This window comes from Protobothrops mucrosquamatus, unplaced genomic scaffold (genome assembly GCF_001527695.2).
Source record: "Protobothrops mucrosquamatus isolate PMUCROS unplaced genomic scaffold, P.Mucros_1.0 scaffold527, whole genome shotgun sequence".
NCBI lineage: Eukaryota > Metazoa > Chordata > Lepidosauria > Squamata > Viperidae > Protobothrops > Protobothrops mucrosquamatus.
The window spans coordinates 558,058-577,330 of NW_015386835.1; the positions used below are offsets into that span (position 1 = coordinate 558,058).

Genomic DNA, 19,273 nt, shown 5'->3' on the forward strand with positions numbered 1-19,273 from the left:
GTATAACACTATGGTATAAAGTTTAGCATGCTACAGTTTAAATAAGCTTCAAGTTCTATTTCATTCCAATATCCAGTAATAGTACACCCTGTTTTAATAGCCTAGCTTGATTCCACCCATGGACATTGTCTTTTTATTTGAAGTCCCTAACTACCGATGTGTTCAGGTGTCCAGCACTTATGCCAGCTTGCGAGCATCGGTTACACTCTCCCAGATTCTCTAGTACCTGATCCAAATTTCACAAGCCCAAGATCCTTGCTGTTTTACATGTGCAGAGTGTTTTATTCTCTATCATGCTCCAGAATGTTCACATTATTTCTAACACAGGCAGCCCCTGAAGTTGGAAGTCCAAGACAAGGGAAACCCCTCTAGACTTTTTGGTATATCATAATGCTACAAAGCCAAGCAGCCTCCCTGTATTGGAAAGAAATCATAAAATAATTCATTGTAGTCCTTAAAATTCTTGTGCTTTTTGATGTTCAAGCATGGAATTTAAGGTGTTACACAGAATCTTCTGAGATTCTGAGACAAGCTTAAGTCATTTTTATATATGTATTCCTAAATAACTTTTCAGATACCTACCTCATTAAAACATTCATTCTGAAAAAAAACAAAGACTCCAGTACTATGAGGAGTCTTAGAAACATGATTTTCTAAGAACAAGAGGAATGCCTGCATGATGGCATTTGCCATTGCAGGCATTTTAATAAATACTTGTTTTCAAATTTTATTTTTTAAATATCTGGCACCCATCATTTTTTATTCCATTGAAATTTTCTACAATATAGTACTTATTTTTAGAAAACATTTTACAGTTATTTGGGTTCCACTGCTAACCTGAAGGAATCCTTTCTTGAGTTCAGTCATGGATAAGAATGTACAATATACAGCCCATGGTGAAACCATAGTGCATACTACTTTTATTTTTATTTGTATTCATTTTTAAAAGTGTTGTTGGAATGCTAAGTTTTTTGAATATAATATTCCATCTATTCTTGGCATATCTTCTGAGTGCTAATTATGCTAAAGGCAAGTCACTTTGGGAGAATTAGTTAAGGAATAAAAATGCATCTGTATAATATGAGAAACAATGCATTTTTTCTGTTTTACCTTAAATCCTTGTAAGGGTTTATTTTGTCAACTTTATGCTATATGCTATAAAAGGCAAAAAAACCACAACCTTACCAAGCATCTTGTAAGTGGGGAATGGGGAAAAAATTGTTTACCTGGAGGTTTGTGCAGGCATTAAAGATCCTTATTTTTTTTTAAAAAAAGGTACTAAATAAACTGTGTTCTATTTTATGAGAACAATGTCTTCTGCAAACTTCCAGATACATTTCAAAAACCATGTTGTCTGGAATTCGGGAGTTGAAATCTGGGATTACTACCGGTAATACCGGCTGTCAAAGCATAAAGTCATGATTATTTAAACTATACGCAAGGACAAAAACTTGCAGAATGAAATGCCAGACCTGGTTCACAAATAAGGGCAGGCAAGACTTTTTCAAACAATTATTTCTTGGCCTGTAGATTGTGGCCTGGCCATATAAATCATTAAGTAAGTTTGCACACCACACTAATGAACAAATCACCTTTTTGACTGACATCATTTATGAAGTAGGCTAGTGTACTAGTTATTTCATTTCCAAGTTCCTGCATGATAAATCTAGTAAAAAAGTGAACTAACACAATTTATTAAAAAGCATAAGTATTCATGAAGTACAGTTCGCTTCATTCAAATTTAATCGATAGCTCAAGAAAGCTTATGCCTTTTGAAAAAAATCTATTGGTCTAGAAAGATGGATAAAGATAATGTTTATAGTTTTAATAGATATATGTATTATGCTGTTTTATTGATGTTGTTTTAATTGTTAATTGAGAGCCACACAGAGTTTGATACAAGATGGGAGGCTATATAAATGTTTTAAATGAATAAAATTAAAACATAAATTCAAATAATTTTAGTGGAGAGAAACCTACTGAATTTATCAAATTCTCCATAAAAATTTAAAACATTTAAAATTCTAGTTTTTAAAACACTTGAGATTGCTATATGTGTGGAAGAACAAGACGGATTACAATCTAATAATGAGTTAAACACAAACACTGGTTTTTATATAAACCTTTGAAGTATTTTAATTATATTTTTACATAACAGATGAGCAAAAGTTACCGCTAGTGCTTCAAGATTTAGAATACAGTATGTATGTCCAGGAAATTATCCATAAAAATATGTTTATGTTACATAACATATTGCAGCATATATACTTCTGGGTTAGTGCCTTTAGCATCCTCTTGGTATCAAAAAAGATAAGCCAGAATTTTCTTATCACTGTGATATGGTTCATAAACTTGGTGCATGAGCATACATAACAGCCTTTCATTGACGTCATCAATGATCTACTCGCTGATGATAAAGTCATACATGTACTTCAAAATCTAGCAAAACCAAAGAGGCTCCATAGTCCACTCTGTATTGAAAGTGCTTCACAATTTACCAAAGCCGAGAAGCCCACAGAGCTGTCAGCCAGCTGCGTAGTTGCTAAGGAATGAATAGAACATAGGAAGCTTCAAGCGTTGTTGGTCCTTGCGACACCAAGAGATCACTGTTCCTTCATTATTTGCTGTGTACAAATGATGGCCATCACACGAAAAGGTAAGGCTATAAAGTTTTCAAAAAGACACAAATAAAAACAAGTCTGTCAGATAGCCTAGGTCCTACGGTATATATCATTAAAGGGGGAGAGGAAGAGAAAGAAAAGGATATAGCCTGTGAATGGGCTAAAGTCCCACTAAGTCTAGCCCGTCCTACTCAGGCCGGCCGAGAGGACCTACTGTAGATCCCTTCGGTCAAAGAACTCCAAGTGTCACTGTCGGGATCCAGAAGAAGAGCCTTCTCTGCCGCAGCACCCACCCTTTGGAACATCCTGCCCTCCAGGGTAAGATCTGCCTCCAATCTCCTATCATTGCATAAGAGCCTGAAGACCCGGCTCTGCAAGTTGGCCTGGGGGCCCAATGGGGAAGTTCAATTCTGAATTGATAGCAGATTGATAGCAGAGTCTCCCTCTACTCCCAACTCATCCATATTTTTTTATTAAACATATTGATGTATTTTCTTCGTTTTTTCTTTGTTTTCTTTTCCCTTGGTTATTTTCTTTTCCCTTGGTTATTTTATTGTTCTATTTTGCTTTCATTTTGTTTAAACTTCCTTTTTATTTCTTCAGGGGATTTTTTTGGTTATGAGCTGCCTAGAGCAGAGGTCCCCAACCTTTTGGGCACTAGGGACCGGTGCAATGGAGAAAGGTTTTTCCGCGGACCAGAGGGGGTGTGGTTTTGAATATTGCCTGCATCCCAAGGATGGATCTTTGCTTGTTTGTGCAGCCCACTTGCTGGCATGCTGCGGACTGGGGCCAGTCCAGAGACTGGGGGCTGGGGATCCCTGGCCTAGAGTAGTCCCATGATGAGATAGGAGACAAATAAATTTAATAATAAAGACAATACAAATGTTAATTTTACTCATTTTTTTCATTGAATACATATATTTCTACTCAACAGAGTTTTAGTATAGAAACCAAACGATATGTGATATACACCATAATTGATGCATATCAAATCTACTCCCATCTGTTAATTATTTCATTCCGTGTGTTTTCCTAGCTAATGATATCTCTTGCAATAGACTGCTTATTCAGTTAGATTTACATTGAGTTTTATTGTTTACAAAACATATCTCTACAGCAAACTGGCATGTAAGCAATCACATATTTGCCTGTCCAATGTAGCCTTTCAAACCTTACTGATGTGATCTGGAACTCCATGGAATAGATGTGCAAAAAATTACTTGAGGAAATATAAAGCATACAGGTAGTCCTCACTTGTCTCATTTAACAGCCTTTTATACTATTGTATTAAAAAAATAACTTTGCAACCAATCCTCGCTTTTATAACCATTGCAGTATGGTTCCGGGTCGCGGCGCAGGCAGTCATACGGAGAGACTTCTCTCTTCACCAGCCGGTTTTCCTCCCCCGGTAGACCCTTAACAGGGTCGAAAAGTCGCCTTGGAGGGGCGACTACCGTTGAGGAGGCCCCTCGTCAGACTGCGGAAGGGCGGCAGCTCCTTCCGCTGTCCGAGCCAGCTCCTTAGGGCCGACGGAGAAAAGATCGGCCAGTAAAATGGCTGATCACTTAGCCACACCAGCCGAAAGTCAGAAGAACAGCTAAGCGTAAAGAACCACCGTGGAGGATCCGGGTGAGACTTTTCCTTCCCTCCCTTTGCCCTAACTACTTTCCTGTAAAAAGCTTCTGAATTACTTCCCTGCTTTGAGAGAGCGGCGTCTGCTTACTTGGGAAAAAGAGCCCTGGAAACAAAAGAAATAAAATAGCTAACTTTTATTGATTATTTAATTTTGGGGATACCTAGGGGTCCTGAAAAAATTCCTACTATAGAACATTATTATTTTACTTATTATGTTGGAGATATCTGGGGTTTTTTCTCTATTTCCCTAACGAGATAAAATTTTATTAACTTGGAAAAAAAGATCTTACAGTCTGAGGACATCTTGTGGCAAAAATTGTTACAGAAACTGTATTTCCTTTTGGTATTTGAAGATGGATTTGACCTTCAAATGATAATAAAAGGGAAAAGACAAAGGACTTGAAACAGCTGGGTGGTGAATTTGTTTACTAGAAATTGTGGAGATGGATATTTGTTGACTTTTAGAAAATATAGCCTCCACTAAAAGATTAAAAGACTATTTCACCACTGAAATGGAGGAATTTTACCCACAGCTTGATTATGAGCTTATATTGGAAAACGTTTGGAAGCTACGGAGTACATGAAATCTTGGAGAAAGATTAAAGATGATATTTCAGAACCACAAATTGAATCTCAAACCTTAATGGATCATTCTATAGGCCAAGGAACAATAGAGGAACAGATTAGCTTCAAAGAGACCTTTACACAACAATATACACAACTTAAAGAGAACTACGCCACAAGTCAAGAAACAACAGAAAAAGAACTAATTAACACAGAAGAAGAGATTATACAACCCCATGCACAATTTATGGAGAACTTTGATGGTCAAAGAATGACTTTAACTGAGATACCTGCAGTATCAAAAACAACAGGAATTGACATTCAGACATGTGTCACTGAAAACTGTGAAAACGTGGACAATCAACTAGTAACTACAACATGGAATAAAACTGATTACACTATCCAGATGATACTGGAAGAAGGGAAAGAGAACTTTGACCAGACAGAAGTGTCGATAAATACTCCTATTCAAATACTGAGATTCGATGATACAGAAGCTTTATTATGGAAACCAGTTTGGAACAGAAAGAAAGCCAGAGTTAGATTTAAAAATGCGATTTAAAATTTTACTTAATGGGTTAAAAAGGCTTTAGAGCTTGACTGACTTAATAATTAACGGAGTATGTGAATTCAGTAAGAAAATGTCTTTTGTAATAATATGCTTGTCTTAGATATAATAATTATTTGGAGGGGATTTAAATTTTACTTAATGGGTTAAAAAGACTTTTTATGGACATAGACTGATTAATAGAATATATATTTAAAATAAAGTAGAAATGTATTTTCTGAGTACCGTATTTTTCGGTGTATAAGACGACTTTCTAAACCCTGAAAATCTTCTCAAAAGTCGGGGGTCGTCTTATACGCCCAGTCGTCTTATATGCCAGAAAATATGGGTATTCTATTTTATTCCTTTACACATGTGGTTTGGCATATTACTCATCAAGTTTTCTCTCCCTCCCCTCTCTCTCGCTCAAACTCTATATTTTAACTGGAAAAGTTGGGGGTCGTCTTATATGCCCCATCGTCTTATACACCGGAAAATACAGTAATATTTTTATTTTAGGTAGAATAACTATTTTGTAATGGAAGGAGGATAAGAGGGATTTGTGACAAGAGAAGAAATGGTATTAATAAATGAATTATTAGATTAAGAAATAGAATATGTGGAAAATACAAGAATGTTACTATTGGAATAATATATGCATTTTAGATATAACTATTACGTTAGGAAAAAAGGGAAATGAGGGATACCCGAAGTGTCAACAATATGTTTATTCAAGGCTAAATTGGAATATGGTAATTCTAAATTAGTAAAGCTTAAAAACAGGATTTGGATTTTAATAGATGAAATGTTATTGATGACTGTTTTGATTGATTGAATCTTATTTAGAAATGTATTAATTTGAATATGTTATACTATATGAGGGAAACAGGGAACTTTTAATGAATCAACCTGAGTTATATGTATATATGATTTTGTTTTTAGATGACTGACTTCCCCACCACCACGGTGTTTCTCGAGCACTTTGATGTAAAAATTAAAAAACCAATAAAACTTGCTTTAAAAAAGAAAAAGAAATGTGATCCCTATTCGGGCATCTGGCAACTTGTTTGTGACCAGCAGAATTAACACAGAAGGTGGAAGTAAAATCATAAGTCACGATCATATGATGTCTTGCTTAATAACTGCAATGATTCACTTAACAACCAAAGGGGAAATGAGATAAGCCCACCATAATCATATGATATTTGGCTTAGCAACCATGACAGTTAATGATGGAGTTGCTGATCCTAATTGCCGCTGCCAAGCAACTTATTAGTGCAAGATGTTATATTAACAATTTTCTAACCTTTCCCCCCTTTGATTAATTCTGCATTTTAACAAGGAACACATTATGGGGATAATTTAATGTCATATTAGGCATTGGGCACTTTTATTAAAACCAAAAGTTATTAAGTGCTACTTCCGAAAGAGAAACCTTAAGGGAACTCTAAAGATAAGCAAAGCACTCCAACATTTATACTGACTTTTTGGAAAAGGCATAACAATAAATTGCTAAATGCTATCAAATGATCATTTTTTTACCTGACAATTGGTTTATTTGATTTAGAAAATGTAATTTCCCGGACAGGTTTCAAATCCCATGTGCTCCACAATCTAAAGAGAAAAGACAGAATGAATGCTACTTTGTGCAGCCTAAATGACAGAAATTGCTTTTATATTCTGCTATGACTTTTGCTCAAGTTATGTTGCAGATTTGTATAATCTGTTGAACTGAAATTGAACAAAACTGAATGTAATACTGAAAAACATGATCCTGATGCACAATGCATACAGTATATATACATTTTGTTATGACGTTTAGATTTTATGGTAACAGAAATCAGAATCTGAGAGAAGCCCTGCTATGCGGGAAGAGATCCCAAGCCCATGTATTACAGCATCTTATTTCCAAATTTGTTAGTTGTGCCATTGGTCTATCCTGAACAAAAAAAATTCTAGTTGTTTATAGATAGGATCTATCATTATAGTCAAGCAAATTCCCTCCCACCAAAGTTCTATCTTCTGAATCTCTATTGTAATAAATTATTCCTGGATACAAAGTCAGATTTATATCTTTTCGTTTAAGCGGGACAGCCCCCATATTTGATCTCACAAAATTACAAGACATCCACAGCATTCAGAGGTTCATTAGGTTGCCATCCTTTTTTACAATATAATGATTCATGATAGACACCATCCTACATGGGAAAAACAAACCAGTCTCTAAGCATAATCATCTATGAGCATAAATCAATTATGAAAATACCCAAAATTAAAATTGAGAAAATTTCAACCATCCAGATATATTGTTAATATTTGGCTGGGTCTATAAGTGCTTGTCTTTCCTGCCCTGGAATTATTGATTTAGAAGGGCTGCTTTTCTCTGATAGATGTTAGACACAGCTAGCTACTTCACAATTCCTTGAATGGGATGCTAGCTAGTTCACTGGAGTGGAAGCTACCTTGTGCTCTGCCCATGCAGTCTATCTGAAAAAAAACATCACATTCTGAGGTTCATGCTAGAATGTACATTGAATGTACAACTAAAGAGAATTTACTTATACTGCTTGGTAAAGCATTTGGCAGTATTCTGAATGGAAAGGTCAAGAGATGAAAATAAGCAAAATTTGGGAAATACAATATGGTTTTATACTTTATATAGGGTACAAAGACTAGATTTTTGCTTTTCAATGAACTATAGAAATGTATACGTATTTTCAAAGGTTCTTTGTTCTTTGTACTGAAACAAAGCTATAAAAATAGAATCTTTGTAGAACAATGAAGGAAAATGTTTTCACTATATCATAGAATAAAGCCAGAAAGCAACTACACATATTTTAAAATCAGATATTTTGGGGTGAAAACAATGCACACACTGAATAGTACCCAAAAATGTTTTATAAGTGACATATCTCTAAAAATAAAAAGGTTCTATTAGCATTACTCACCTCACAACTCCATTTTCTAGCCCTCCAGCAATCACATTGATAGAGATTCCTTCAGGCTGGTTGGAGAAAGCAACAGAGCATATGATTTCTCTGCAATGCACATGTCCTACCAGGTCACCATTGACTGTCCAGAGTCTGAGATCACTACCACCACCAACTGAAATATAGTCAAATTATTGAGTAAGCAAAGTAAAATCTAGAACACAATGAAACAAAATAACATATAGGATCCAAATAATTCTACTAGAACAAAGGAAAGAAAAGTTTATAGTCATATAGAAGCAGTGAACTGTATACCACCATCTGATAGTAACAATGTCTACAAGAATATGTAATAAAAATTATTATAATTGGTTGATATAAAGTTTCCCCTGTCCACTCATTTCCATCTTTAGGGGGTGGTGCTCATCTCCTTTTCTTAGCCAAGGGAGGCAGAGTTGTCTGAAAACATTTCTGTGGTCATGTGGTCATATGTTGAGGCACATGGAATGCTGTTACCTTTCTACCGAAGTGGTACCTATTTATCTACTCGCATTTGCATGTTTTCGAATTGCTAGATGGGTGAAGCTGGGGCAAGTAACAGGAGCTCATCCTGTTGCACGGCACTCAAGACTATAACACGGGCTGTCAGTTTCCAGCTGACAAGTTCAGCATCTTTAACCACTGAGCCAACACGCCCTCAATTGAGTAATATAATCATAAGTAATCATCACTAAAAGACAAAAGATATCACTGGATTTTACAAAGACTTTTTGTCAATGGAATTACCCTCATGTGAAAAAATTACTACACCCCATTTATTTATTTATTTATTTACTTTTTCCACATATTTCAGCATACAGATATTTGAACTTCATTTCAACAATACTAATTGAAAAATGGGATATAATATAAAAGATATCATGCACTATTTACATTTTATGGCCCATTATGTAATTTAAGTAAACATAAATGCAAATTTCCCATGTGGAAAAACCTGAGTACATTCCTACATAATCACTTCCTCAAGTATCTAAAATTAGAATCCGTTGCACCACATCAGGTGCAAATAATTAAAACATTGTTAGAGAGGATCTGGGAGGAACCTGTCTTATTTAAAATTCAAGTATTTAGTCTGATTTGCTCTTTGTTATTTTAGTGTCTACTATTACAATGCCTAGATCAAAACAACTCTTTGTGGTCTTCAGAAAAAAGATTGTAGATCCCTATGAGACTACAAAAGGATTTCAAAAGATCACAAAAAATAGGACATAGAACATTCCACTGTCCGGAAGATCATCTACAAGTGGAGAACTACCAACTTGCCAGGCCAGGCCAGCAAGTTCAGGCCAAGAGCAGATGCAAGATGCTGAAAAAAGTCTCTAAGATCACCAGAATTTCATCAAGTGACCTAAAGGTAGCTTTCACACCACTGATGTGCATGATTCTACTATTAGAAAGCAGGCACACAAATTAGACTTACACAGAGGTATGCCAGGAAGAAACTTTTGCTATCCAAAAAGAACATCAAGCAAGAGTAAAGTTTGATCATGAACATCTAGGCAAAGAACAGGACTTCTAGAACAATGTACTCTGGTCAGACAAGGCAAACAGAGGTATTTGGCCACAGTACCAAAAGACACGTTTGGCAAAAACCAAAGGTATTTCAGGAGAAGAACCTGATACCAGTGGTAAAGCATGGTGGTGGAAATGTTATGATATGCAACTGCTTTGCTGTATCAGGGCCTGGGTAATTAACCATCATAAAATCCATTATGAATTCTTTATGCTACTACAGAGTCTTTGAGAAACATTTCAGTGTATCCACCATGAAATGGCAGAAAGAAAGAAAAAGAACTAGTCAAGTAAAAGTTTGGATCAAAATCCCATGGAGATGCTATGGAGAGATTTGAAACGGACTGTGCTTGCAAGAAACCTCTCAAATATACACAATTGAAAGAATTCTGCATGGGGGAATGAGAAAAAAATCCTCCATCTTAAAGAAAAAAAATGTCAGAGACTGTAGACGGTTATAAGAAATTTATTCTTGAAGTTGCTTCTGCCAAGGGGGGCAATGCCAGTCATCAGGACCAAAGACGTATTTAATATTTGCACAGAAGGAAACAGCATATGTGTTAATGTTTTCTTGAAAAATTGTTTTTTTCATATTTTTTCTTCAATTATCTCACCTTTATCTTTAATACTGTTTCAATGAAATACTGATATCTCCATATATGTTGAAAAAGATAAAACAATTACTTGGGGTGTACCCGTATATACTCGAGTATAAGTCGACCCGACTATAAGCCGAGGGACCTATTTTTCGGCAAAGAACTGGGAAAAATTGGTGACTCGAGTATAAGCCGAGGGGGCATTTTTCAGCACACACATTTTTCCGCCTGGGCTAATCGACCTCTTTGCAACCCCACCCCTCTGGTAACTGCGCAATTGTAGCACTTTGCACAAAGGAGCAATAGTTGATAACACGCCCCACGTCAGCTGGAAGGGTATTCTTGGATAGTGAGAAGCTGGAACCGGGCGGGCGGGCGAGAGAGGCGGGCAGAAAAAAGAAAGGGGGGGGGAAATCCACACACGCTCGCGCAGGGAAAGGGGGAAACGGGTGGGCCGGCCGGCTCCCCTCTCCTCTTTGTGTGTGTGTGTGTTTGTCTCTCTCTCTCTCTCAATTCTCCCCCACCCCAAAAGCGGGGAGGGGGGCGACCTTGCAAAAGGAAGGGGGCTTCTCCCGGTTGCGGGGCAGGCTGGAGGTGCGCCTTTCTCGGCCAGCCCGGGTAAATTCGGCCGTATTCTTCTATACGGGCCGGCCCCAGCAGTTCCGGCTGGTTGCCGGCAGTTGGCTGTTCCTCCCTGGCCGCCTCGGCCCCCCCGGCCCTGTCGGTGAGCGCCCGGCAGAGCGCAGCGTCACCAGGCCTCCCCCCTTCGTGCGAGGCGTCTGGCGTTCCCCCTCGCGCTTGGCTGCGGCGGCGCGGGGTATTCGGTCCCGGCCTCGACACGCAGCGCCGCAGGGAACGGAAGGGGGGAGGGCCGTACCTGGAGCATCACAGGCCGGGAACGAGCTGGGCGGCGGCGGCGGCGGCAGGAACACGGCGGGAATGAGCTGGGCGGCGGCGGCCGTGGCNTTCCCGGCGTGTTCCTGCCGCCGCCGCCGCCCAGCTCCTTCCCGGCCTGTGATGCTCCAGGTACGGCCCTCCCCCCTTCCCTTCCGTTCCCTGCGGCGCTGCTGCTGCTGCCGCCCGCGCTGCTGTGGACTTACAATATCCGAGCAAAAGACTGCAAAAGACCACCCCGCCAAGGGGGAAAGGCGTGCAGTTGGGCACTGTCTTCCTTCGGCGTCTCTTTAAACGGTGCTCGGATATTGTAAGTCCACAAAGAACTGGGGAAAAATATTGACTCGAGTATAAGCCTAGGGGGGCATTTTTCACCTCAAAAAATGGGCTGAAAAACTCGGCTTATACTCGAGTATATACGGTACTTACTTTGTCACATTATTATATTTACATGTGAAAAACCACAGAAATGTTCAAAATTTAGATGGATGGATGGATGGATGGATGGATGGATGGATGGATGGATGGATGGATGGATGGATGGATGATAGATAATAATACCTCTTAAGCATTATTGATTGAAATCATTAAAAACATTAATATCTAACTGAAGCTCAATCAGCACTGGTTGTTAGCATTTAGAAAAATTGCCATGACTTGGGTATTTAACAAGCCTTTGGATATGATACGCGATTCCCTCTCTGAAGTATGGGATTGCTAAGTTTTCAAGAAAGACATTATTCAGTACGATAGAGATAAGGCCTGCTTATTATTATTGCAGGATTTTTACTGCATTATGATTACATTCTGTTTTAATCCTTCTATTGTGTTGGAGTGTGTATCTAAAAACCCAAATAAATACGTAAACAAACACCTCCTTTAGATATCTGAAAAGCAGAAAATCTCTTCTTCTAACACTAGCAACACAAGCCTCCTGAATCGGCTTGTAAACACACACTGTAAATCTCCTGCAAGATGGAATAATAGAATTAATACTACGCAAAAGTCCAAAATCTCTACTTTAATAAACTTCTTCCAGCAAAAGCATGTGGAGAAAAGGCAAGCAGTGCAGCTCAGGTAAAAATTCATTTACACTCCAGTGAGTGTTAAAATCCTGAGCTGCTTATCAGAGCAAGGAAGAGCAACCAAGTATGAGATTCCCTATTTGGAAAAAAATAAATCAATCAGAAAGTTGTTTTCAGCTTTAGGAACTAAAATGAATTGGATCAAATTATTTGACAATTTTGGCCTCAATAAACATGTGGCTGCAGAAGATAAGATTTTTAAGAACATAAGCATAAACTTTTAAAGAAATAAAAACTTCAAATCAATAGAGGAAACAGGTTAGAAATAATATTTACAAGTCTTCATATTTCATTCTGTGGGTTCTTCCCCCTCGTTTAATTTATGATCAAAATTATCTTGCAAGCAGGATAAAAGTATCCCTGTTCTATTAATATTAATATTCCAATCAAAGGAACAGATTAAGAATTTCTGATCTGACTGTCACAGGTAGAGTCCTTGGATGAGTCAAGTTAAGGAGAAGAATATGTGGAAGCTTCTCTTTGGCTCCCAGACTGTTTGCAAAGAAAAAAAGATTTCCTCCTCTTAACAGATTGCAACCAGGCAGATGGGGAGCTGATCTGGGTATGTGAGATAGAACAGGGCTTTTCAACCGGTGATACGCGTACCACTTGTGGTACATTAATGAGTGGCAGGTGGTACGCAGCCCTGCCTAGCCGAGTGTAGTGGGGGGAGGGAAAGAGCTAGCGCAGGCAAGAACTTACTGTGAGAGAGTCCTCTGGAGCTGCAGAGTGGCTGGGGCGAAGTAAAGGCCCCAGGCTCACTTCTGGCTCACCCTCCCCCATGAGAAAGGAGGAGGAGGGGGCCGGAGACAGGAGAGGCTACAAAAGGAGGCAGTATGGGTGGGAGAGGGAGAGAGAAAAAAAGCAGCAGCCTTGGGAGGAGGGGGGGTCAGCTCTAGCTGCACCGAAGGGAAAGAAGAAGAAGGAGGGTGGGGGGAGAGGAGAGATCAAGCAGGCCGCCATGAGCCAATCTACAACTGCTGTGCAGCCACCTGTGCTGGCAGCAGCACATCAGCAAGAAATGCAGTGGGGGAGGGGGTCACCCTCCAAGCGGAATGAAAAAAGGCAGCAATGCCTGGAGGTGAGGCATGGAGGAGGGAGGGAGATGGAGAGTGGAAGGATTATGTGCTTTTGTGATTTTGAAGTTCTGCAATTTGTGCAATGTGGGCTTTGTGTTCTTAAGGAGTATTTGGCAATTTCTATTTGGCTGATGGCTGATGTCTCCTGTTAGCTTCTATTGCTCTGCTATTGTTATCTGTAAGTTTTGCTGCAAGGGATTTTGAAGTATTTTTCTCCTGAATGGATTTTGCCTGTAGCATTCCTTTACTTGTGAATGGAGCCATTTGGGGAGGTTGCCTTAGCCAGCAGCCAATACTTACTACATTTTTTTTCTTCCTTAAGTGCCGGCTGTGCTCCTTAACTTTCCTTTCTAGCCAGTAGCTAATCTTAAAGGGGAATGTGCCCTTTTAAGCTAGTTCACTCAGCAGTTTGTCTTTTCTGTCTCTGGAAGCTTTTCTTTGTTTGATGAATATATGGAAGAGAGAAAATATGGGGGGGGGGTTCAAATTCTTCCTTCAGGAGGAGGTGGGCATGAGAAAGAGGGAGGCAGGGAGGGAGGGAGGGGGGAGGCAAGTCCCGCCTTAGCACTTGGCCACAGCAGCCCTGCCATTGACTTTGCTTGTCAAAAGGTTGCAAAAGGGGATCACATGACCCTGAGACACTGTGATCATCATAAATATGAATCAGTTGCCAAGCATCCAAATATAAATCACATGACCCTGGGCATGCTGCAATGGTCATAAGTGTGAAAAATGGTCATAAGTCATTTCAGTGCAATTGCAACTTTGAACAGGTTTGGGATTGTTTTGGTTTTTTTTGGTCATCAGGTTTTTGACACCTTGCTAGGTGGTACTCAAATATTGCCATATCCTAAAAATGGTACAATCGGTGAAAAGGTTGAAAAGCCCTGAGATAGAAGGCTGCTTGGAATGTGCACGTATAGGAAAGTATGGGATGCCTCTTTTATAACATTAAAAGGTTGCCAATAAATATTTTCAGATGCTAGGGACTTTCAGATAGCTCTGGACAAATTCGCACTATCTACTGGATCCTTCTATTTTTAGGGACATCTATACTGCTCATTTTGAGGGGGGGGGCAGGGAGAGAGAACACAACCTTTATTTGCTTCATTCTTTTCATCCACAGTTAATTTTAATGTAATCCCTATGCTACCAATTATTTCTCATCAGGAGGCCAGGAGGAGATATAATTTCAACAAAAGCAATTTGGGTTTATTTTCCCCATGCTGTATCTTGGTTAACAAATGTAATGTCAAAGCCATAAACTTTTAAAACACAATTTTGAAGCCACAATATCACCTATATGTGCCTGCGTACATCTACAAAACATATTCTCATTAGCATGCGGTAATCATCTTGCTAGGATTCAGAAACATTACAAGTTGTTTGGTTGACGATTCCAAATGAAGATTCCCCAAATCCCAGATCTGGACAGAATGTCAAAAACCATACAGAGCCACTACTGGGCCATGCAAACTATGATAAGCTGGATGATCAATCTGAATCAATAAGTTTCTTATTCTTGCCAGACCTGAAATTGGGATTCTTCAATATATTTATTTTATTAATTTATTTAGTAGAGATATATTTCTGAATTCAACTGAAAATTAGAATAGAATAGAATAGAACAGAACAGAATTTATTCAACTGAATCACTGAGCAAGTGTTTAGATAATTCTAATTACAACTAGAGTAGTGAGATCATTTGCTAGATTTCTATTACTGTGGAAAATTTACTCTGTGGACAAGTGTCAAATTTAATACTCTGATTCCAGATGTACAAGTTCTTGAAAAATTCCCTTCTCTGCTAAAAATATAGTGGTGAATAAAAGAAATTCAAGCCTGAGACCTTGGAAAGCAGCTGTCGGTAATGAGCTGATATAAACATCTATGTTTATACCATAGAAGGAATTTGTTGTCTTAATATAATAAAAACAATTACATATTGGCACAATTACAGGATGGTCTTGGTTTGGGAACATTAACTTAAGAAGTAGACATTTTATAGTTTTAAGGTAAAGGAGAGGAGAGTTTCATAAAACTGAAACGGGAAGGTGTTATTTTTCCTTTCCCCTAAAGCAGACATGTCAAACACAAGGCCCGGGGGCCGGATGCGGCCCGCAAAGTGGTTTCATGTGGCCCGTGAAGCCATCCTGGAAACAGTGAGGGAATGGCCCCCGCTGCCTTGGCCCTGGCCCAGGCCGGCCAGGAGCCAATGTACAATTTTGTGGTGGCCATCTATGCTGAAACGCATTCAGTCTTAGCTCCACAAGGCCGTCTGGAAACAGCGAGGAACCAGCCCCTGCCGCGTTGGCCCCGCCCCCTGGGTGCATGCTGGGGAGGTGTCACCCTTTGTGAGGAATGAAGAAATGCACCATTTGCTGGCCACTTCCAGGCGATGGTGCATTTCTTCATTCCTCACGAAGGCACCCTTGACGCAAACGATGTAGAGCTGGCCATGCCCACCCAGTAGGCCACACCCACTCCATCCACACCCACTCAGTAGGCCGCACCCACCCTGGCCACACCCACCCAGCCCCCGGAGGGCAACCGCAATGCAGATGCGGCCCTCAATGAAATTGAGTTTGACACCCCTGCATATTCTTAGAAGTGTGGTTATGCTTCTTCAAGTAGCTACACTATATAGTTTTGAAGCAGCACTATATGGCACCATAGGTATACAAAATATAACTCCACTATCATCTAGTGGTAAACTGGATTTTTGGAGCCCAGATATCATATGCTTATCTATGCAACATTATGCGACTTCTTCATAGAGAATAAAAGGCTCCATCAAGAGAATGTCAACCCTGGGCTCAAATCAAACAGAGAATTCAAAGCCTTGAGAAGCTCTAGCATCCTGATCCAATAAGTCAGTATATAAATAAAGAACAGGCTTTTTTCAGAACAGGAAGGAGTATTTCTAAAGGGAATACCAATAGCAGCTTGATCATGGTAGACTTGCTTTGATCAGCTTTACAGTAATTTATGACCAACTACTGTTGGGAAAAGAGATTAGATTAACACATTGTGCTAAGCTGTTGTTTATTTTAACAACACTGTATTTCACTGAATAAATCATACAGTTCTGGTTCAGACATAATGCTCTAAAGATGTGGTTTACAAATCATAACCAAACAAATAACACTCTGGCTTAGCACATTGTTTCCAAAAGGGCAAATTATGACCTCCAATGGAATCACTTAGACAACAGAGGTCCTTGATGAACAGGCCTACCAGTTTGATGCAAATATATGCTAAATGCAAAGCAAGGAAGCTGCTTCAGACCCTTTACGAAGCCTGAATGATGCTCCTGTTTTTTTCAATGCTTTGCTCTTGCCTCTTGAAGGGAGAGCAATCATACCTGGAGGACATAAGGCTTCAACAAAAGCTCTGACCATCTGACTTGATCCTTACTCTGAAGAGGAAATTACAATGGAGAGGGTACTGCCCATTATGTTGCAGGGAGGAGGAAATTACAAAAAGGGAACGGAGCAGTTTACAAGCACAGATCAGTGAGCTAGAAGTGAAAGAGGAGAAAATGGGCTGCGGCTGTTTATCTCTTGAGGAGCATAAATTGGGAGAAAAGAGAGCTTTCAAAGGATCTACAAACTGCAGCAGTTGAAGAGAAGGTAATGCAGGGAAAACACTTTTTGCTCTTCCCACCCTGGATTTTGATGAATGAGCTTTGGAAGCTACCTAAATGAAACCCAGATTTCAGAAACTACACATAAATAAACATTAAACAGCTTGTCCCCATTAAAAATATGTTGGAGGTATGTTTGTTTTCAATAAAAGAATGTTATAAGTTGTATGCTCTATCATTGTTTTATTTAATATATACATTAAAATTTAAGTATTAAAAGTACTGTATATTGTATATGGATTTCTTACACAAACCTAACTCCAAAAAAATGTTTATTTGTGGAGAGATAATTGCATAAATTCATAAGTGCATCATTTTAGGAAGTCACAGGTCAGTGACTCAACCCAGACAGCATCTGGCTCTAAGCTTCTATCTTAACCTTGTTACTGATAACCTAAATTGAACTGACATATGATGAATCTAAATTTATCTGTTTGTCAAGGAAACTCTTAGCTTTTAGTATGAAATGGTGCCTCCTAAAGGATCCAGTAAATTGACTACACACTGACACTACTGAATTCAGCTTTTGTTTTACCCTGAAAGCCTCCCCAGTATAACCCATTTATGTAGTGACACAACTGGGAAAAATTAGACTGTATTTTATAATTTCACCAAGGATCATTAGGAAAGTAGTTTAGCTCTTCAATCATTTCTGATTTGCTGACTAAACCCAGGCTTTCAAGTATCAAAGCATTTTTATGTTTGGGCAAAGCAGCCGACAATCTGCCCAAAGGGATTGTCTTTCCATAATCACCCTTATTATTTGAAACTGAGGATTGTGCTTGAGAAAAAAAAAATTTGAGCAGAAAATGAAGAGAAACTTCTCTAATAATCTTTTGTGCAACAAGTGCTGAATGTGCACTGAAACCCATCAACTTATTGAAGCAAATAAAATTTAATTTCTTTGGCTAGATTGTTTGTAGTGATTTTAGCTGGAATTTCTTTATATGTTCATTTCCCTATAGGTTTTTTCCTAATTTTTTCTTTTCCCAACAAACCCTATTTTAGAGTTGTGGTTGCATTGGTTTAATAAGTCAGTTTTCTATTAAAACTACATGAGACTGCATAGTTGCACTTTGTATTTAAGGACTTGCGCATGGTTTGTTAAGTTATGTATTTCTGGGCTTTGGGGTCAAAACATCTTTCTTTCTATTCCTTTTAGGTCTGTTAGGAAAGTCCTTGATAGGCTAAGAACTCCCTTGGTGCATCAACTAAGCCAGTGGTTCTCAACCTTTTTAATGCCGCGACCCCAACTGGTCGTAAGTCGAGGACTAAACCGGTCGTAAGTCGAGGACTAAACCGGTCGTAAGTCGAGGACTACACAACCAGTCGTTAAGTCGAGGACTTTCCCTGCCCGGGAGCGCCGCACATGCGTGGTTCCGCCCCCTGTGCCGGCTGAGGCGTAGCTGGCAAGCGGCAGAGACGGAGCAGGCCGACCACCAGCTGGCCCAGCCCAAGGGAGGCAAGGCACCTGCCGGAAAAGGGGAAAAAAATGGCGGACAAAAAAAATGGCAGACAGCCTTGCTTGGCGACCCCCGTGAAATGGTCGATCGACCCCAAATGGGGTCCCGACCCACAGGTTGAGAACCACTGAACTAAGCGTTGCCAGAAAGTTCGGTCTGATATATATATATTGGTTTTTCATAAGTATTCATTAATCACAACCCAAGAATCCATTACAGAAAGAAGTCCTCCAGTGATATTTAATTCTCAATTTGTAATAACAGCAACCTGCTTGAACAATGTGCTGGACCTTAAACTATCTTCTGATTCTCTTGTATGCCAATTTACTTTCTGATATGTTAACTGGCTAGCCAGTCACCCAGGCTCTAGACCAAGGATGGGCAACCATGGCAACTTTATGACCTATGGACTTCAACTCCCAGAGCATAGTTGACTCAGGAATTCTGGGAGTTGAAGTCTGCAGGTTGTAAAGTTGCCATAGTTACCCACCCCTGCCCTAGATTGAAGACAAGTACAGCAACCATTCTTCCAATTCTAAACCATCTTCCTAGGTTATTTACTATACACTTTTAAGACAAATGAGGGGCTATCAGGCAAGCCAGTTTCACTTATAGACCCTCATCCACCTGAAGTTACTACT

The 19,273-nt window shown here is 39.3% G+C and overlaps 1 protein-coding gene across 1 annotated transcript in view; it reads right to left on the reverse strand.

The window, feature by feature from the left end:
- Window positions 1-2,089: 2,089 nt before the first annotated feature.
- Window positions 2,090-19,273, reverse strand: part of LYST (lysosomal trafficking regulator) — a 105,377-nt gene continuing 88,193 nt past the window's right edge. The window contains exons 52-54 of the mRNA XM_029284320.1: window positions 8,316-8,472; window positions 6,910-6,981; window positions 2,090-2,662 (exon numbers count right to left, since the gene is read on the reverse strand). Coding sequence (XP_029140153.1) covers window positions 2,524-2,662; window positions 6,910-6,981; window positions 8,316-8,472 — 368 coding nt within the window. The 3' untranslated portion in view covers window positions 2,090-2,523. The remainder of the gene's footprint in view (window positions 2,663-6,909; window positions 6,982-8,315; window positions 8,473-19,273) is intronic.